This window comes from Lithobates pipiens, unplaced genomic scaffold (assembly GCF_037356315.1).
Source record: "Lithobates pipiens isolate NorthernLeopardFrog02 unplaced genomic scaffold, aLitPip1_a1.2 Scaffold_19, whole genome shotgun sequence".
In the NCBI taxonomy this organism is placed as follows: domain Eukaryota; kingdom Metazoa; phylum Chordata; class Amphibia; order Anura; family Ranidae; genus Lithobates; species Lithobates pipiens.
The window spans coordinates 591,785,553-591,807,414 of record NW_027507764.1 but is presented as its reverse complement, the minus strand read 5'-3'; the positions used below and the strand labels follow the sequence as shown (position 1 = coordinate 591,807,414).

General features: G+C 46.7%; 1 protein-coding gene across 2 annotated transcripts in view; it reads left to right on the top strand.

Moving 5' to 3' along the window:
- Positions 1-4,375: 4,375 nt before the first annotated feature.
- The window catches only part of LOC143997778 (uncharacterized), a 101,135-nt gene continuing 83,648 nt past the window's right edge, over positions 4,376-21,862 (top strand). For both annotated transcript variants that reach the window (XM_077493568.1, XM_077493569.1), the window contains exon 1: positions 4,376-4,541. In XM_077493568.1, the coding sequence (XP_077349694.1) occupies positions 4,520-4,541 (22 nt within the window). In that variant the 5' untranslated portion in view covers positions 4,376-4,519. The remainder of the gene's footprint in view (positions 4,542-21,862) is intronic.

Sequence of the window (21,862 nt, the reverse complement as noted above, 5' to 3'; positions counted from 1 at the left end):
AGATTCCCCAAATGGGACCTTCCATCGGTTCTAGATTTCTTCTCTCAACTTGACAAAAATCTCTCAGTCAGGGAATTAACATTTAAAACCTCTTTCCTGGTAGCCATAACTTCGGTGAAGAGAATCTCTGAAATTCAGTTTCTAGGTGCAAAGGAACCTTTTCTCACCTTCTTTCCAGATAGGGTAGTCCTAATTCCGAAGTTGGGGACAAATCCCAAGGTTACCTCTGTTTTCCATGAAAACCAGGAAATCACCCTTCCTACCTTCAATCCTGTTGGAAGTCCGGATCCACATCCACTCGATTTGGGAGTTACTCTAAAACAATATCTGGATGTTACAGCTTCTTTTCGTCAATCTGACTTCCTCTTCGTGTTATTTAACGGGAAAAATAGAGGCGCTAAGGCCTCCGTTAGATCCATCGCTGCTTGGGTGGTCCAGGCAATCCAATGGGATTATAGAGAGAAGGGCTTGGCCCCTCCTGAGGCAGTTACAGCTCACTCTAGCAGAAGTCTCTCAACCTCATGGGCGGCTTTGCGTCATGTTGCGCCTGAAGTAATCTGCAGAGCGGCCTCCTGGTCTTCAATTCATACCTTCATGTCTCACTATTGTGTTGAGCCAGCATCTTTATCCTCTGTTGATTTTGGTTTGAAAGTCGTGTCGGCTGACAGTGTTAAATAAATCTTTTGTTCAGCATTTTGCCCACCCGGGTGTGTTTGGCGACTTATTTCCCACATGTTGCTGCCATGGAGTCTGTCAGGAAAATGGAAAATTCCTATCAAAATACTTACCGTAATTTTCCTTTCCTGATGGACTCCATGGCAGCAGGAGTCCCCTCCCTATTGGCTGGAGTAGGCTAGTTACCGAACACGGCCAGTGGCGGGGAGCAAAGATTTATGGGAGTAGTGTCCTATAGGGTAGTGGAGGCAGGACTTAACCCACACGTTGCTGCCATGGAGTCCATCAGGAAAGGAAAATTACGGTAAGTATTTTGATTGGAATTTTCTATTTATTTACAAAGTTTCAGAACTGAAACAAAAAAAAACATGTTTTTTTTTTCAAGATTTTCAGTCTTTTTATTTGTTTAACAGAAAATAAAAATCCCAGAGGCGATCAAATACCACCAAAAGAAAGCTCTATTTGTGGGAACAAAATGATAAAAATTTAGTTTGGGTACAGTGTAGCATGACCGCGCAATTGTCATTCAAAGTGCGACAGCGCTGAAAGCTGCAAATTGGTCTGGGCAGGAAGGTGTATAAGGCTGCTTTCACACTGGGGCGGGAGCGGCGTCGGCGGTAAAGCCGGCGCTTTACCGGTGTTTTAGCGGCGGTCTGCGGGCGCTAGCGGGGTGGTTTTAACCCCCGCTAGCGGCCGAAAAAGGGTTAAACCCGCCTGCAAAGCGCCGCTGCAGCGGCGCTTTGCTGGCGGTATTGCCGCGCTGTCCCATTGATTTCAATGGGTAGGAGCGGTTTAGGAGCGGTGAATACACCGCTCCTTCACCGCTCCAAATATGCGGCTAGCAGGACTTTTTTCACTGTCCTGCCAGCGCACCGCCCCAGTGTGAAAGCCATCCGGCTTTCACACTGGAGTGAAAGGGGCCGGTCTTTTTCAGGCGCTACACAGGCGCTATTTTTAGCGCTGTAACGCCTGAATACCGCCCCAGTGTGAAAGCAGCCTTAGTGCCCAGTATTGAAGTGGTTAAAGGGGGCTTTCAGAAAGTACCACCCTTTGAACTGTCAAGCAGATTATCTAATCATATACAAGTACAGCCAACAATAAAAGTGAAACTAGTGACTCCTCAAATCATGTGCTTTCCAAGAAACGAAACTGAAAGAAGATAACAGTAATATGAAACTAGATTAGCAAAACTTGAGCGGATCTCTAGAGGTTAAATAATGAAAGCAGTTACGCTAAATATCCCTTCAATGTTGAAGTCATATTTGTCTTTTGTACCTCTTCCATTTTATGTAGAATTGTCTGTGATTACATACGCTGATAAGTCAGCATACCAGCAATTAAGCTAGAAGGCCATTCTGGCCACAGGAGTGTACAGCCAGTACTCTGTAAATATGTCTCAATGTTTTTCACAATGAAAAGTAATTTTGTAATGAAAAAGCTGCTCAGCTATTATTTTCTCCACAATGGAGTTTTTGCCTCTTTGGCCAGGACTACCTCCACCTAAGTGTGTGGAGGTTCCAGGTTAAAGGTGATAGCAGGTATGGTTAGTGATCAAAATATTGATCAAAAGAGAGGAGACTGTAAAGGAAATTTGTAAGTTCTGTATATAATTGTATTCTATTTTGTAGTCTTTTTTGTTTTCATTACATGTTTGCATTTTTTCGAGTCCTGATTAGAATTACCCTGCCCTACCCCTTGTTACCATAAACGTACAATTGTAATATAAATGTGATACCTACGTAATCATGTGTATAAAAACCTTCAATTGCGTCACAATAAAGCAGAACAGTTATTTGGAAAGATGTGCAGTGTATCTTTTGTGTCTGTTCCCTACTGCAGTGGTTATTATTAATTTACATTTTAATCACACAATCGTCAGTTTATAAATCTAACAAACAAGCACTTATGTACAGTATCTTGTATCTGAAATGGAAGCGTTCTAAACAAGATGGAGAATGAGAAGTCAATCAAATCCTCACACCACCTCTATGACAAAATCTCACCCCTGTCCTGCCTCAACCTAGCCATTTCTGTCTACAATAAATCCCTGTCCTCCACCCTGGATGAGCTCGCTCCCCTCACTATACACAGAATCGGGCCTCGACCCCTTACAACCCTGGCAAACAGATGACACGAGAAATCTCCCAAAACATAGCCGCGATGTTGAGCGTCTGTGGCATAAGACTAAGTCTCTCAAAGACTTCAACCAATACAAATCTGCTCTCTAAAAATACAATTCTTGCCTCCACACTGCCAAGCAGACCTGTTTTACCATTCTCATAAACACCTTCTCATCCAGGCCCCATCACCTGCTCTTGTGAGGGCTTTCCTAGATTGGAGTCCATGTTGCAGAGATGTACACTCACCCTTGCAAATAGACACAGCCCACAGTAACAAACAGATAAGCTACCTGGGCTGTGAATTTGTGCACGGGGGCTTGACAGGAATTTGCCAAAGGATTGTCCAGGTAAAGCCGTAGTCAGGGATTCCAGAAGACAGAATAAACGATATACAAGCCAGGGTCGGTAGCCAGGGTCAGTCTTGGAACACTGTAACCAGGAACACAGGAACCTTTGGCAACAAGAGACAATGAACTGACCAAGCCCTCAGAGTGAGGCAGTGTTTTATACCCTAGCTCATGGGTCTTCAAACTATGGCCCTCCAGTTGTTCAGGAACTACAATTCCCATCATGCCTAGTCCTGTCTGTTAATGTCAAGAGTTTTACAATGCCTCATGGGATGCGTAGTTCCGCAACAGCTGGAGGGCCGTAGTTTGAAGATCCCTGCCCTAGCTGATTAGGTAACCTGCCACAGCTGATCCAAGAGTGACAGGTATAAACAGAATTGTCCACAGTACTAAATGCAAAACTAGGCATGGCTAGAAAGCAGGCAGAATAGAACTGAGGTGTGGCTCAGAGGCAGAGAAACAGGAGCAAGAACAAACAGCACCTAGAGCCACTTGGGGTGTGACCACGCCTGGCTATCTAAAAGACATGATAGGGACCGTGACAGCTCTCTACCTTCAACTCTCTACTTCGTCCTCCAATGCCTCACCCCCCCCCCCCCCCCCCCACTAAATCACTCACTGCCCAGGAGATTGCTAATCCCTTCAAAAAATAAGGTCGATATAATTTGTGATGAAATCTTTACTCTATAAGTATCTCCTCCACTCAATGCCCCATGTCAACAGGTACAATATTTACACTCCCCTCATACAAATCTGCTACTATAGACAAAGTTGCTAAACTCCTTTCTAATGCCCACCTAACCACTTGCCCCCCTGGACCCTATTCCATCTCAAATACTACAGTCACCCTCTTACTATCCTACACTCTCTAACCTACATCTTCAAACTCTCCCTCTCTTCTGGCATCTTCCCCATACTCTGTAAGACATGCACTGGTCACCTCCATACCTAAAAAGCCGTCCTTGGTCCTACCAGTCTTAACAATCTACATCCTATCTCCTGTCTCCCCTTTTCCTCTAAACTCCTTGAACTCCTGGTCTACAACCAACTGAGTGACCACTTCATAAAGAATAGCCTTCTTTATCCCTTTCAGTCTGGATTTTGCCCTCAACAATACACAGAAACTGTTGTTCAAAAACTCACAAATGACTTACTACACACATTTTGCCGCCCCCCCCCCCCCACCCAAAGTACAAAGCACCAACCGCCACTGCAGATAGTGATTGTAGGGAAGTACAAGTTTAGTGTTCTGTAAGAAGAATAAATTACAAATGTTCTGCTGACAGATGTCGGAACAAACAGAAAGTGAAAGAAGGTGAAGAGTATATAAGAGAGGAGTCAGGACTGGTAACAGATAACAGACACGACACAGAGACCATGGCTGCTGCTCGGGGAAAAGGTATGACTACATATTGTTATAACCAGGGGCGGCTTGTAGGGGGAAATTATGGGAGAGTCTTTATTAGTCACATTGTTGGTGGGAAGATTGTTTTTTGATGTTCGTGTCCAACAATTCAGCTTTCTTATGCCGCGTACACTTGGTCTGAATTTCCGGCAGAAAAAGTCCGATGGGAGCTTTTGGTCGGATATTCCGACCATGTGTATGCCCCATCGGACTTAGACAGAGAACATGTTCTAAATTTTTCCATTGGAAATGCAGACGGAGGTTAATCCTGTTGGCAATCCCGACCGTGTGTACGCGGCATTAGCCTCCATTCACATAGGAAATTTAGTAATACATGCTGCTGGGTTTGCCCATTGTGAGCGGATAGCTGCAGCTGCTTATCCCGTACAATGCAATGACAGGCTGTCAGTGGCCGCCGCTTGCAGTGATTGCAGGTAAATGTACACAAAGTGGCAAAACAGCCGTGTGATTGAAGCCTTATTCCTTGTTTATTAATTACATCTAAAAATGATATCACTGCAAATCATTACTAAATGACATGTTATAATAGATTTCTTTTTATACAGATTTCTCATATACGTTCTACAGTCAGTCTGTTTCTCATTCTTCTCTTTTTGTATTTTTTTGTTTTGACAGAGGGGAAGTAGGATAGTGGGGTGTACAGAGGGGTCATGGGATGCACAGGGGGGTAGTGGAATACAGAGGTGATAGTGGGGTAAACTGAGGAGGCAGTGGGGTGTTCAGGAAAGTAGTGTGGTGTGCAGGGGGGCAGTGGGGTGTACAAGGAAGTAGTGTGGTGTGCAGGGGCAGTGGGGTGTACAGAGGGGCAGTGGGGTATACAAGGAAGTAGTGTGGTGTGCACGGGGGCAGTGGGGTGTACTGCCAAGTACTGTGGTGTGCATGGGGTGTACAGGGAAGTAGTGTTGTGTGCAGGGGGACAGTGGGGTGTACTGGGAAGTAGTGTGGTGTGCAGGGGGGGCAGTGGGGTGTACAGCAAAGTAGTATAGTGTGCAGGAGCAGTGGGGTGTATAGGGGGTATACAAGGAAGTAGTGTGGTGTGCAGGGGGCAGTGGGGTGTACAGAGGGGCAGGGTGATGTATAGGGAAGTAGTGGGGTGTACAGGGCAGTAGTATGGTGTGCATGGAGCAGTGGGGTGTACAAGGGGGCAGTGGGGTGTACAGGGATGGAGTGTGGTGTGCAGAGGGGCAGTGAGGTGTGCAGGGGTGGTAGGCGGTGTACAGGGAGGTAGTGTGGTGGATGGGGTGGACCTGGAGTTAACAGGGGTCAATGGGATGGATGGACGAGTAGTGGGGTTAGGTAGTCTGGGATACTAATAGTGGTGATTTAGGGGGATTTGTGTAGGGAGAGGGGATGACGGGAAGAGGGTTTGTGCTCAAAGAGGAGATTTGGGAGGAATTTGCTGGGAAGTGGGGATTTGAAGGGGGCGGGGGGATGTGTACTAGGAGAAGAATTTTAGTGGTAGAGGATTTATGCTAGGAGGGGTGAATTTTTTATCCCTAACAGAATATTTATGTCTAGCTATTCTGTCTTTGACTTTTTGTGTGGTTTCACCTACGTAGATCACACCACACGGACATTTGATGGTGTATATGACATATGTAGATTGACATGTGAAATGATCTTTTATAGGGATATTGTAACCTTGAGTCGGATGATTAACCACTTGGGATCCGCGCTATTGCAAAATGACGGCAATAGCGCGGACCCACATTTTCGGGACTACGTCTATTGACGTAGTCCCGGTTACGAGCGGCCTGCGCGCCCCCTGAGGGGCGCGCGCGGCGCGCTCTGTGATCGGCGAGTCCGTGAGACTCGCCTGATCACCGATCCGTGTAAGGGGTCGATCCCGACCCCTTATCACGTGATCAGCTGTCAGCCAATGACAGCTGATCATGTGATAAAACGGAGCCGGTAATCGGCTAGTATTCCTCCTCGCGCTGACAGCGCGAGGAGAAAAAAAAAAAGCCGATCGCCGGCGGCCGTGTTCGGGACATCAGTCCCGATCACGGCCAGAAATTTAAAAGGACACCTGCCCCCTGCCAGTGCCCACCTGCCACCCGCAGTGCCATCCTGAAATAAAGTAAGTGCCCCCCTGTCAGTGCCACCCAGCAGTGCCCATAGTGCCCACAGTGCCACCCAGCAGTGCCCACAGTGCCACCCAGCAGTGCCCACAGTGCCACCCACAGTGCCACCCAGCAGTGCCACCCACAGTGCCACCCAAAATCTGCCTCAGGTGCTGCACCCCAGTGCCGCCCATCAGTGCCCAGCAGTGCCGCCCATCAGTGCCCAGCAGTGCCGCCCATCAGTGCCCAGCAGTGCCACCTATCAGAGCCACCTATCAGTGCCACCTATCAGTGCCCATCAGTCCCATCTATCTGTGGTACCTATCAGTGCCCATCCGTGCCACCCATCCGTGCCACCTATCCGTGCCACCCATCCGTGCCATCTTATCTGTGCCCATCTTTGCCCATCAGTGCCGCCTTATCTGTGCCCATCGGTGCCGCCTTATCTGTGCCTATTAGTGCCGCCTTAACTATGCCTATCAGTGCCCACCAGTGCAGCCTATCAGTGCCCACCAATGCAGCCCATCAGTGCCCACCAATGCAGCCCATCAGTGCCCACCAATGCAGCCTATCAGTGCCGCCTAATCAGCGCACTTCAATGAAGGAGAAAAATGACCCGTTTGCAAAATTTTATAACAAACTATTAAAACATGATTTTTTTTTTTTTTTTTTTTGCATCTTTTTTTGTTTGTTTAGCAAAAAATAAAACTCCGAGCTGTAACTAAATACCACCAAAAGAAAGCTCTATTTGTGGGAAAAAAATGATAAAAATTTCATTTGGGTACAGTGTTGTATGCCCGCGCAATTGTCACTCAAAGTGCATCAGCGCTGAAAGCTGAAAATTGGTCTGGGACTGAGGGGGGTTTAAGTGCCCAGTAAGCAAGTGGTTAAAGGACTTCCCCTTAATCATGCTAGAACATTGAATACCTGACAAACAAGGAAATGAGCCATAATTAGGAGGTCCCAAAAAAGTAACCCGTGAAGTGGGTGCCCTATACTGATCAGATCTGACCAATCGATTGTATATGGTCCTACCCTTACGGTATGAAGGTAAAGGGGAGAGACGAAACTCAGGGACAGAAGGATAATTTTTGCTTAATATGGACCAGTGTTTTTTAATAATATTATTAGAGAAGGGATGAAACTGAGAGATGGAGGGGAGCCTGGGACAGGAATTTTTTTCTTTTTTTGTTTCTAAATTAGTACGTTCAAAATGTACTGTATTACCAGGATGACCCCGCTGTCGTAGTCTCGCCTCCATCTCACTCAGTCTGTGCTCCTTAAGACCCCTTTCACACTGGGGCGTTTTTCAGGCGTTTTTTAGGCACTTTAGCGTTAAAAAAAATCGCCTGTAAAGCGCTTGAAAGAAGCCCCATCTGCAGTCCCAATGTGAAAGCCCGAGTGCTTTAAAAGCCCTTTCACAATGTCAGCGCCCGAAAAACGCTCGTAAATCGCCGCTTAAACTAGCAGCACTTTACCAGCGTTTTTCGAGTGTTATTGGGGCGCTTTTAACCCCTGCTAGTGGCCAAATAAAGGGTTAAAAGCGCCCACAAAACGGTGCTGCCAATAGCGCTTTTCAGGCACTTTTCAGGCATTTTTCAGTCGCTTCCCATTGATTTCAATGGGAAGGGGGCGCTTTAGGAGCGTTGTATTCACCGCTCCAAAAGCGCTGCAAAGAAGCTGCTTGCAGGACTTTTTTTGAGGCCCTGCCAGCGCAGCGCCTCAGTGTGAAAGCACTCGGGCTTTTACATTGGGATAGCAGTTGCGGCTTCTTTGAGGCGCTTTACATTTGCTTTTTTAAACGCTAAAGCGTCTGAAAAATGCCCGAAAAACGCCCCAGTGTGAAAGGGGTCTTAAGCTAGATTCATCAGTGATCCTAGCAACTCTTTTTAACTGACTTCTTGGAATGGATTTAAATACACCTGGAGGGTGAAAACTAGAATAGTGTAGTAGTTGATTGCAGTCTGTGGGTTTGCGATAAATATCGCTAACAATCCTCCCTTCCTGAACAGATCATAAAGTGTCCAGAAAAGGAACATTTTCATTTGCAACCGACATGTTACATTTTGATGTGATGTAAATTTTATCAATAAATTTACTTTTGTTTGTGCAGCAATCCCTCTTGGGGGGGGGGGGTGGGCGGTGGGTGCCCACCAAATGCAACTTTACTCTACCTGTGAATGCAGTCTCACTGTGCCCACAAATGCAGTTTTACTGTGCCATGAATGCAGCCTCACTGTGCCCATCATTGCAGCCCCTCCTGTGCCCCATGTCCCAGTCTGTATTCCCTGTCTGTGGGAAGGTGTGTTGTTGATGCTCGGTATGGTACCTTGCATGCCAGCAGGATATCCATGACGGGCAGCAGCAGGCAGGGTCTGTTCCCGTTTTGGATGGGGACGGTGCTCATTCCAGAGGATCTGTCTGCTGTGAGATGAAGTGGTCCCTGGCCACCTGCACCTTCAGCTGTCCCCATTTTCTGGCCCCAGTCAGCCTGTTCTCTGGTCCTGGGGAAGTGGAGAGCACTGGGTGGGAGCTGGAGAGAAGGGGGAGCACTGGCGGGTTGGAGAACACATGGGTGGGGGCAAAGAGCAGGGGGAGTGGAGATCACAGGGGTGGGGAGCGTAGAGCGCTGGGGGGAACTTGAGAGCACTGGGGGGCCAAAAAGAACAGGGGTGGAGAGCACGGTAGGCTGAGAGCACTGAGGGGGCGAAGAGCACTGGGGGGGGGTGGAAAAACAGGGGTGGAGAGCACAGGGCTGGAGAGCACTGGGGGGGTACAAAGAGTAGGGGGGAGTGGAGAGCAATGGGGGGAGCTTGAGAGCACCAGTGGGGCCCAGAAAGAACAGGGGGAAAAGCACGGGAGTGGAGAGTGCTGGAGCAGCCAAAAAGAACAGGGGTGGAGAGCAGGGGGGGGGTAGAGAGCACTGGGGGGGCTGGAGAGCGATGGGTGGAGCTTGGGAGCACCAGGGGGCCAGAAAGAACAGGGGTGGGGAGAATGGGGAGCTGGAGAGCACTGGGGTGGGGGCTGGAGAGTGATGGGGAGAGCTGGAGAGCACTGGGGGGGGAGAGAAAGAACAGGGGAGGGAGAGCACTTTGGGGAAAAGAACGAGGGGGAGCACTGGGGGGAGGGAAGAGCACTGGGGGCAAGAACAAGGGGGGAGAGCACTGGGGGAAGCAAGAACAGGGGGAGTAAAACAGGGGGGGGAGAGAACTGGGGGGAGTGAAGAGGGGGAGTGGAGAGCACTGGGGGGGAGAACAGGGGGGAGAGCACTGGGGGGGGGGGAGAATGGGGGGAGAGCACTGGGGGTAGTGAAGAGCACTGGGGGGAAGAACGGAGGGAGAGCACTGGTGGGAGTGGAGAGCACTGGGGGGGTAAGAGCACTGGGGGGAGTGAAGAGCACTAGGGGGAAGAACAGGGGGGAGAGCACTGGGGGGGAGAACAGGGGGGAGAGCAGAGTACTGGGGGGGGGAACGGGGGAGAGCACTGGGGGAGAGGAACAGGGGGGAGCACTGGGGGGAGTGGAGAGCACTGGGAGGGGAGAACCCTGGGAGGAGAACAGGGGGGAGAACACTGGGGGGAGTGAAGAGCACGGGGGAAGAATGGGGGGAGAGCACTGGTGGAAGTGGAGAGCACTGGGGGGGGAGAACGGGGGGGAGAGCACTGGGGGAAGTGGAGAGCACTGGGGGGGCAGAGGGGGAGAGCACTAGGGGGTGTGAAGAGCACTGGGGGAGAACAAAGGGGAGAGCACTGGGGGGGGGGCACTGGGGGGAGTGGAGAGCACTGGGGGGGAAGAACGGGGGCGAGAGCACTGCAGGGGAAGAACAGAGGGAGAGCACGGGGAGTGGAGAGCACTGGGGGGGCAGAGGGGAGAGCACTAGGGGGTGTGAAGAGCACTGGGGGAGAACAAAGGGGGAGAGCACTGGGGGGGATGGGGGGAAGAACGGGGGGAGAGCACAGCACTGGGGGGGAGAACAGGGCAAGGAGAGCACTAGGGGAAGTGGAGAGCAGGGGGAAGAACAGGGGGGAGCATTGGGGGGAGTGAAGAGCACTGGGGGGGAAGAACAGGGGGAAGTGGAGAGCACTGGGATGGTGGCTAGAGAAAGATGGGGAGAGCTGGAGAGGGGGGGGGGGGGCAGAAAGAACAGGGGTGGAGAGAACTGTGAGGGGGGGCTGGAGAGTGTGGTGGAGGAGGAGAGCACTGAGGGGAGGCAGGGAGCACAGGGTGAACTGGGGGGGGGGGGCAGTAAAATAAGTTGTATAGGAGGATCGGCGGGGGCTGCATATAGAGGAAATAATCTTTCTATATTCCTCCATGCAGCCGCTCCATACTTGATTCTTGTCCTCTCCCTCCTGCAAGCATTCAGCGGCTGTATGGAGGAATATAGAAGGCCGATTTCAGTTCGGCTGATGATCGGGGAGCTCCTCTCAGCCTCCCCTCCTATGGAAGAGTACAGGGGGCCCTCAAGGGCCCCCTGCAGCAAGGGGCCCGGTCGACATGGCGATCTTAGCGACCCCTATAATTCCGCCACTGTGTGCTGCTGGTCCTTGCTTTACTTCAGCAGATACATAAATATCTTATACATATATTCATGTGCGCTCTGTCAGCTGAAATAGAGAGAAGTGGGCAATCAATCTACTCTCTTTTAGGGATGGGCTTTATGTTCAGGTCTAACATGAGTTAGACTCAAACACTGACAGTTCGCCTGTTCACTGAATAGCGACCAATTTGGGGTGTTTGCGGTAAATTCAAAAGCTGCGGAATACCCTTTAAAAGTCTATGGGAGTCATCAAAAGTGCTAATTTTAAAGGTTAATAAGCATGGTATTGTCATAAAAAGTGTTTGGGGACCCGGGTCCTGCCCCAGGGGACAAGTATCAATGCAAAAAAAAAAAGTTTTAAAAAAGTCAGTTTTTTCAGGAGCAGTGATTTTAATAATGCTTAAAGTGAAGCAATAAAAGTGTAATCGTGTAAATAGTGTTTAGAACAGTCTGAGAGAAAAATTACATTCCTAAAGGAAAAAAAGTAATTTACAACTACTTGTGACTACAATGAATTGTCGGTCCTGGTAATACACATAAAAGTTCATTGATAAAAACAGCATGGAATTTCCCCACAGGGGAACCCCGAACCAAAATGAAAAAAAAAATGGGTGGGGGTCCCCCCAAATTCCATGCCAGGCCCTTCAGGTCTGGTATGGATATTAAGGGGAACCCCGTGACAATTCAATTTAAAAAACAAAAATGGCGTGGGGGTCCCCTCAAAATCCATACCAGGCCCTTCAGGTCTAGTATGGATTTTCAGGTGAACCCTGCGCCAACATTTTTTTAAAAATGGCGTGGGGGTCCGCCCAAAAATCCATACCAGATCCTTATCCAAGCACACAACCTGGCAGGCCACAGGAAAAGAGAGGGATGAGAGAGTACCCCACCCCCTGAACCGTACCAGGCCACATGCCCTCAACATTGGGAGGGTGCTTGGAGGTAACCCCCCAAGCACTTTGTCCCCATGTTGATGGGGAGAAGGGCCTCATCCCCACAACCCGGTGGTTGTGGGGGGTCTGCGGGCGGAGGGGCTTATCGGAATCTGGAAGCCCCCTTTAACAAGCAGACCCACAGATTTCGGCCCAGCTTGTGTGAATTGGTAATGGGGTACAAATGTACCCCTACCATTTCACAAAAAGTGTCAAAAAGGTTAAAAAAGACAATAGATGTTTTTTCACAATTCCTTTATTAATGTCTACTTCTTTCCCCACTTCTTCTTCTTCTTCTATCTTCTTCTGGTCTTCCTTCTGTGTTCTTCTTCTTCCTCCATCTTGTTCTTCCCCGCTTCTTCCTCTTGCTTCTTCTTCCCCGCTTTGTCCTCCGGATGATCCGCCTCAATGGGAGTCTCCCGCTGTGTGACGCTTTTGTTCAGGTGACAGCTCTTATATAACGGAGGGTGGGGGGGCGGGCCCCCCCTCTGATGCACGGGGATAGCCATAGGGAAGTTCCCTTGCATCGGAGGGGGCAGGGTCACCAAGTAAAACTAAAACTGAGCTCATAATATTCCCCTCCCCCCATGCCTCTTCCCCTGAATTCTCTGTCAAGAGCAATGGCACATCTATCAACCTGTCCCCACATGTCAGGGTGTCAGGTGTTATCCTGGACTCTGAATTCTCCTTTTGGCCCCACATCCAATCCCTTTCCAAAGCTTACCACCTCAATCTTTGCAACCTATGTCCCTTCCTAACCAATGAAACCACAAAGCTCCTGATTCACTCCCTGGTCATCTGTCGCCTCGACTATTGCAACTCCCTCCTCATTGGCTTACCTTTAAATAGACTATGCCACCTTCAGGCCATCATGAATGCTGCTGCCAGAATTATCCACCTTACAAACTGCTCGGATGTCTGATACCCCTCTCTGCCAATCCCTCCATTGACTGCCACTCGCCCAACAAATTAAATTCAAAATACTAACAATACATTACAAAGCCATTTTCGTTCCTCCCAAGACCTCCTGCTCTCCGGCTCCCTTATCACCTCCTCCCATATTCGCCTCCAGGACTTCTCCCGCGCCTCTCCCATCCTCTGGAATACCCTACCCCAGTCTGTCAGACTATCTACAAATCTATCTACTTTTAGGTGATCCCTGAAAATGTTTCTCTTTGGTTATTACCCTTTCGTATGACTTGACCCTCCCTCCTAGATTGTAAGCTCTAAGGAGCAGGGCTCTCTGATTTCTCCTGTATCTAATTCTATTGTAATTTTATTGCCTGCCCTAATGTTGTAAAGTGCTGCGTAAATTGTCGGCGCTATATAAATCCTGTATAATAATAATAATAAATGTTGAGGACTTTTCTGTAGGAGAATTTTGGTTTTGTTGGTATGCTATCTTTCAGGTGAGGATCTTGCAGTAGTATGGGCCAGTGCTTCTTTACTATGTGTTCCATGTTTCTGAGTTTGTTGTGGTTGTGGAACTGAGTGATGAAGCGGATTACTTTTGATGCATTTTCATTTCGGTCAGCTGGAGTTTCTGGGTTTATATATGTGGTATATGCTTTTTCGATGAGTGGGGGATGGTACCCCTTTTCTAGGAATTTTTGTTTGATGGTTTCACTCTGAATCTGGTAGTCGGATAGTTTTTTTTCAGTTGTGTCTGAGACTGAAAAATTGGCTCTTAGGAATAATATTGATCCAGCGAGGATGGTGGCAGCTGTTGTAGTGTAAGAAGGAATTTCCTGCGGTTGGTTTGCTGTAATTCTTGGAATAGATGTGGCCATTTTCGTGGTATAGGTCTAGGTCCAGGAATGCTAGGTGTGTGTGGTCTTGTACTGAAGCGAAGTCTAAGCTCATATTGTTGTTGTTGTTGCAGTGGGAGATGAACTTCTCTATGTCATTGGTGTCCCTATCCCAGATGAAGTTTACGTCATGTAACGACCGTAAAAAGATGATATTGGACATGAAGGGATTATTGGCCCATATGTTTTGTGACTCCCAAGTGACCCATGGTCAGGTTTGGGTTAGAGGGAGCAAAGTTTGTTCCCATGGATGTGCATTAGGCCACGTTTACCGCAGTATATGGCAGTGCATTGGTGAGCGTTTAATGCAGTATATTGCTGTGCGTCAGTGCACATTTAATGCAGTATATTGCAGTGCATTTGTGCACGTTTAATGCAGTATATTGCAATCCGTATATTGCAAGCGTGTTTAACACAGTACATTTCAGTGCACGTTTAATGCAGTATATTTCCATGCGTTAGTGCACGTATAATGCACTATATTCCAGTGCATTGCTGCACATTTAACGCAGTATATTTCAGTGCATTGGTGCATGTTTAATGCAGTTTAATGCAATGCGTTAGCGCATGTTTAACGCAGTATATTTTAGTGTGTTAGTGTTACGTACCTGCCGGATGAGCCTGACGTGCAATGGGAAGGCTGTCTCGTACAAACCCCGGCTCAAGGGCCACCGGTGTTGCAACAGTGGCCGCAAGAGCCTGGCGGTGTATGGGTGCCTGGTTCATCTTTGGTCTTGTCAGTTCAGCTGGTGCAGCAGAAAACAGGAAGCAGGCTGGTAAGCTGGGGAGACACTGAATACGTAGTCAGACAAGCCGGGTTTGGTAACAGATAATCAGATGTAGATATAGACGACAGGCAGAGAATGGTCAGGATACAGACAAAGTTCGGCAACAGGATATCAAACAGTGTAGAGCTGAGCGTGGTTACAAGGCAGGCCAGGGTCAGGATAACAGAGATCAATCGTAATCAAACAAGCCGGGTCAAACACAGGAAACAGATCGGATCACAGAAGTCACTGGAACAGGTATGAGCTGCAGATCAGACAGCAAAGACTCAGTGGTGCTGAGGTGTTTAAATAAGGCAGCCTGTTGCCAATCACTGAAATTAGTCTGCACTATTTTAAACCCTAGGTGGCAGATCCATGACATTGCCCCCCTCTTACGGGCAACCTCCGGGTGCCCAACAGGTCTCTCTTCTGTGGATGACTGCGAAAAAAGGCATTAACTAAGTCTCTGGCATGCACATCCTGTTCAGCCTCCCAAGAGTTATCCTCTGGGCCATAACCTTTCCACTTAACTAGGTACTGTACCCGATTCCTTCTTTTCCTACAGTCTATGATGGCCTCTACCTCGTACTCCTCTTCGCCATTGATGGTCACAGGTTCTGGTGGCTTAGATACTCTATCTGGAAAAGAGTCAGGGACTGTGGGTTTCAAGAGAGAAACATGGAAGACAGGATGTATCTTAAGTGAATCAGGTAAAGATAATTCATAAGCAACCTCATTAAGTTTCTTCTTGACTGGGAATGGTCACACAAATTTAGGTGCCAGTTTCTTTCAGGGACGTGCCAACCTGAGATTCATAGTAGACAGCCATACCTGGTCTCCCAGGTGGAGAATCAGTTCACCCTTTCTTTTCTTGTCAAAATCCCTCTTGCTTGCTGCTTGTGCCTAGGGACTCCATGAAGCCTAACAATCTCTCTGATAAACACTTTAGCTGTCTCCATGGCCGAGGGAGTACTTTTCAGAGGCAAGAAATGGGCCATTTTGGACAATCGGTCCACTACCACGAAGATGGCTGTGCATCCTTCCGATGGGTGAAGTTCCACAATGAAATCCATGGCTATAATTCTCCATGGTCTGTCAGGGACTGGCAGTGGCCGAAGTAGACCCCAGGCTCGGTTCTTTGTACCCTTGCTCCGGTTGCAGATTGCACAGGAATTCAAGTATCTCTTACAGGTTTCTTCCAGGTCTGCCCACCAGAATGTGCGTTTCAGGAGATCAAGCGTTTTGTGCACCCCAAAATGACCTGCTAGGGGATGATCATGACACAGACCCAAAATGGTTATACGTAGACATTCAGGCACAAATACCTTGCTTCCGTTAAACAGCAATCCTTCCTGGAGTGTCAGCGTGACCCCTGGAGGGCTAGGAACATCTGTCGAAGCCTGCTTCATTCGGTTGAAAAGGTTGCCCTGTAAAAGTAAGAAGTTATTTTCTGGTGGTTCCTTGGGGTCAAACATACGAGACAGTGCATCTGGTTTGACATTCTTCGAACCTGGCTGGTAAGTAATGTGGAAAACAAATCGGGAAAAGAACAGGGCCCAACGTGCTTGACGTGGCTTTAGGCGTTTAGCAGTAGGGATGGCCGAACTGTTTGCCCGGCGGTCGCTTCGCAGTGAATTTTGAGTGTTCGTGAAACCAGCGGACTATTGCTGCTGTTCGCCCGGCGGACATATCTGCTTACAGTGTGAAAGAACTTTGACCCATGATGACACATCCATCATGGGGTACAGGACAGCCAATTGAGACATTTTAGCACATGGACAATTGGACATTCCCCCTACCTTATAAGGCACCAAAAGATTAGGCGAAAGAGGAGAGGAACCCGAGGGGGGAGGCGGTCCTGAACAACAAAAAAGACCAAGGGTGTAGCGGGTAAGGGAATTTTTAATTTAAGTTCTAAGCTCTTGTCTGATTCGGAAAGACAGATTTTAGATAAGGGTTTAAAATTTGCACCCCCGAGGGGGTTGAACAAATTTCATACCTTCATGGATGTGCATAGATTTGTTAGGAAACTTAGTATAAAAAGGTATATGACCAATAACTCAGGATCAATTTTGAGAAATGGAAATACCAATGGGGATGACAACAGGTCCACTGAGGTTGTTCACTCAGGGCTTGCGAATGCTTCCCTGTTTAACCCTCCTGGAACACTCGCACCTTCCTTGCGAGTGTTCAGAGATCTAGTTTTGAAAGATTTGGATCTTCTAGAAAGTAAAAAGGTTAGAATGAATAAAACACTACAGGATGGGTTGGAGTCCCTTTGTGAGAGGAGAGACCAGGCCCGCTGACAAAGGGGGTGCTATTGTTGTGCTAGACAGAGAAGCTTATATGACCAAAATGAAGAGAATCGTCAGCAATCATGACACCTATATCGTTCTACCTTCTGATCCGAAGATCCAATATGTTAAAGAATTGGAGAAAATAGCGTTGAAGGGATATACAGCTGGGATTCTTAATGCTAAGGAAAGGTTATATTTGATTCCTAAAGCCCCACGCACTCCTGTGTTGTACTACTTGCCCAAAGTACATAAAGATCCTATCTGCCCCCCGGGACGTCCAATAGTGAGTGGAATTGATTCCCTCACGTCCCGGGTGGGCAGATATATTGATTTCTATTTACAACCCCTTGTGGGTAAGATGCCCTCTTTTATTAAGGATTCCAGGCATGTGATTAGTATCTTGGCTGGGATCTCTGCTAAAAAGGGTATCTGGATGGTAACAGCAGATGTTATCTCCCTGTACACGATTATCCCACATGAATTGGGTATGGAAGCTATTCATGGATTTTTGGTTCGGGATTCTAATCTCTGTGAGGAACAAATAGGCTTTCTTATGACTTTACTTAGATTTGCAGCTTCCCATAACTATTTTTGGTTTAACCAACAATTCTATAGACAGATTAGGGGAGTTGCTATGGGGGTCAAATTTGCCCCAAGCCTGGCCAATTTATTTATGGCCAGGTGGGAGGAGGATGTCGTCTATGCCCAGGAGATCCCACAGTTGGTCCTGTGGGCAAGATACATAGATGACATCCTCCTCCTCTGGGAGGGTAATTTGTGTGACCTTTCTGGCTTTTTGCAATCCCTCAACAATAATCAGAGGGGTATTCACCTAAACTATGAGATGAGTCAGGACAGAATTAATTTTCTTGACCTAAACATCTCGGGAGGATGAGATTTTTGTGACGTCTACCTACTTCAAGGAGACGGACAGGAATTCTTTTATCCCCACAGAGAGCTGTCATCATGCCCCCTGGCTCAGAGCAGTCCCCAAGGGCCAATATATGCGCCGGAGGCGTAACTGCTCTGACCCAGGGGAATTCTGCACTCAGGCAGGTGTCCTTACGTCCAGATTTCTAGAAAAAGGATATGAACGGGAATTTCTGGCCTCTACTTTGGAGGGTGTCCTCAATCTTGATAGAGCTGATTTATTGAGTGAAAGAGGCCCGAGAAATAATGTTGATTTTCAAGAGAATGTTCCTTTTGTCACCACTTATTCCTTACAACATAGGAGTGTAAAACATCTGGTGGAGAAATATTGGCACATTGTTACGGGGGATACTGTGTTGGGGAACATTTTACCGGCCAGGCCTAGAGTTAGTTTTAGGGGTGTCCCTTCTTTGAGACACCAACTGGCTCCCAACGCGATTGATCCGCCCAAGATTTGGAAGGGTTTTTTCGACCAATTAACAGGATACTATAGGTGTGGAAAATGTAAGGTTTGTTCTCTCAATATATGCACTCAGAGACGTACTACCGTGTTTACTTCTACGGTAACACGAAAGGAACACGCTATCAAGCCCTGCCCTGCCCTTCTTCCACAAAGGGTGTCGTTTACATGCTTCAGTGCCCATGTGGGCTGCAGTATGTGGGACGGACCAAACGGCCCTTACAAATAAGGTTGAATGAGCACATCACAAATATTCTTATAGGGTTCCCCAATCACTCGGTGTATAGACAAGTTCAAGCCACACTGGCGAGGAAGCTCATTGGTTAGAGAAATTTCTAAATCTGAAATGTCCTGGATCCATCGGTTGAAATCTTATGTCCCTTACGGACTCAATATAGATACAGATGTGAACGCATTTATAGATAATTCCTAGGTACAAAGTTTTATTTATTTACTGGTTAAAGTAAATCATTTTTTATTTATTCTAAGGATTTAATTGATTTAAATGTTCATGAGCCTTGCATTTTGTAAACTCTTTCTGAGACATGGAGGTTGGCTTTTTTTTCTTTTTTCTTTTAGTAGAGGCCCAACTTTTAAAATCTTTGGGGTTATCCTTATTTTTATTTTTATATTTTTTTATTTTTATATTTTTTCTATATAAAAATAGTCTCCCTTTTTTTGGGGTCTTTTTTTGGGGATCTTTTTTGTTTCCGTTGCTATAAAAGTAAAGTAGTAATTATGGGGTGTCACTATTTTGGCTATTGGCCATCACTATTTTTATTTATTTATAAGAGGGGTAATTAGAATATGTGTGTATAAGGTTAGTATAGCACATTCATGCGATTTCGGTCTACATATCTAAGCCCACCCCCCCTCCCTTTGATTAGGGGGTCTGTTTATGTGGATGATTTTTTATGTTCTGTATATTATTTATATACACATGAAGAATACAGAAATATTATATAGATATATATTTTTTGTATTTTTTGTATATTCTATCTATTTAGGGATAGTATAGCTTTAAGAAACCTTTTTTTCGTATTTTTTTTCTTCTTTTATATTTTGTAGACACATAGGGATATGAGGTAAATTTTTGGTAATGTATCCTCATAGTTCTGTATAGGATGCATTACCTATATAATTCTGGTATTTAACCACTTCCCGTCCAGCGCACGACGATGTACGTCGACAGCATGGCACGGGCAGGCATATTGGCGTACATGTACGGTCCGGTCGCGGTCGCGGGACCCGCGGACTCGATCGCCGCAGGCATCCCCGCGATCGTCTCACGGAGCGGCGGAATGGAGGAAATGCTGTATAAACAACATTTTCTCATTCTGCCTAGCAACTAGTGACGCTGATCTCTGCTCCATGTGATTGGAGCAGAGATCAGTGTACACTAAATGAAAGCCCAACCCCCCCACAGTTAGTAACACTCCCCTAGGAACACTTAACCCCTACACTGCCACCCACTGGTTAACCCTTTCACTGCCAGTGTCATTTACACAGGAATCACTGCATTTATATAGCAGTGATTACTGTATAAATGACAATGGTCCCAAAAATGTGTCAAAAATGTCCGATGTGTCCCCCACAATGTCGCAGTCACAATAAAAATCGCAGATCGCCGCCATTACTAGTAAAAAAAAAAATAATAAAAAATTATTAATAAAAATGCTATAAAACTATCCCTATTTTGTAAACGCTATAACTTTTGCGCAAACCAATCAATAATCGTTTATTGCGATTTTTTTTACCAAAAATATGTAGAAGAATACGTATCGGCCTAAATTGAGGGAAAAAAATGTTTTTTTATATATTTTTGGGGGATATTTATTATAACAAAAAGTAAAAAATAATGCGTTTTTTTCAAAATTGTCGCTCTATTTTTGTTTATAGCGTAAAAAATAAAAACCGCAGGGGTGATCAAATACCACCAAAAGAAAGCTCTATTTGTGGGGAAAAAAAGGACGTCAATTTTGTTTGGGAGCCACGTCGCACGACCGCGCAATTGTCAGTTAAAGCGACGCAGTGCCGAATCGCAAAAAGTGGTCTGGTCTTTGACCAGCAAATTGGTCCGGTCTGAAAGTGGTTAATACTTATATAATTACTTTTTTTATAATTTTTTTTGTTTTACAACTATATACATTTCTTTAGGGGCTCTAATTCGTAGAACATGTTTGGGGAGCGACATCCGGAGGATCATGTTCTTTTTATTCATAAATTTTTTGCCCTTACATTCTATTGGGAGATTTAGACGTCTTGCCCACAACTAAGATGTTTTATTTGCCAGACCTCTAAGTCTCAGAACGAGGTTTGGCTCTATTTAATGGTGGTGCGTTACGGCGGGCCCATTCCCCATTGAAAATGTCACGTATGACGAAACGCGTATGGGAGGGCATGCTGTGACGTCACCACGTGTTACGAGAGGAGGACAGGCTCTCGTTTTTTTTCCGGCCGGTTTGATTTTACATGCAAAAAACGTTCGCTTTTATGTAAGTGTATTTCTACTAATTAAACAAGCATTGAAGTTTTTTACACTATGGGAGGCTTCTTTTCTTTTTATATTACGAACATGTACCTGGGTCACTTATGAGATTGTGGAGCGGCTACAGTGTATGGATCGTTCGTTCCTGAGGGATCAAGGATAAAGTGTTCGGTGGAAGCGAGGAGCTGCCTGTGGCTTGGTACTTTAAACGCTCCTTGTGCTTTTACCATCTGGTAAGCGCACTGTTTTGTCGGTGGTGGGACACTATAGCGATAAGGAAGTGTGGAATCACTGTGGTGCGATCGTTTTCCTTTTTTGGATAACATACAGTGTTCATGGACTCTTCTTCATAATTTGATTTGTTTTTTTATATATTATTTGGCGCAGCTCTTTTGTTCATTTTTCTACCTTATAAATAGACCTGATCCGGCAGCCATTTTACATTCTGTCTTATGTCAGTGTAGGGAGAGGTTGCTGTGTGGAGCAGGGACAGACTGTAGTGACACAAATCACTAGCTATTAGGTCCACAAAAGTCCTTTTAAGGACTGGTATAGGTGTAGTACAGTATATAGGGTTCAGTGCACTGCTGTGCTGGTGATTGCAGCTGTCTTTTGTCAGTGTAGAGACAGGACGCTGTGTGCAGCAGGGACAGTCAGTTTAATCACTAGCTATTACTATTAGGTCCACAAAGGTCCTTTTAAGGACTGGTATAGGTGTAAAATATATAGGGTGCAGGTGCATTGCTGTGCTGCAGATTACTGCTCATTTCTGCAGCTGTCTTTTATCAGTGTAGGGACTGAGGGACAGTCTGCAAATCACTAGCTACTAGGTCCACAAAGGTCCTTTTAAGGACTGGTATAGATGTACAATATATAGGGTACTGGTGCAGGGCTGTGCTGCAGATTACTGCTGGTTTCTGCAGCAGTCTTTTATCAGTGTAGGGACTGAGGGACAGTCTGCAAATCACTAGCTACTAGGTCCACAAAGGTCCTTTTAAGGACTGGTATAGA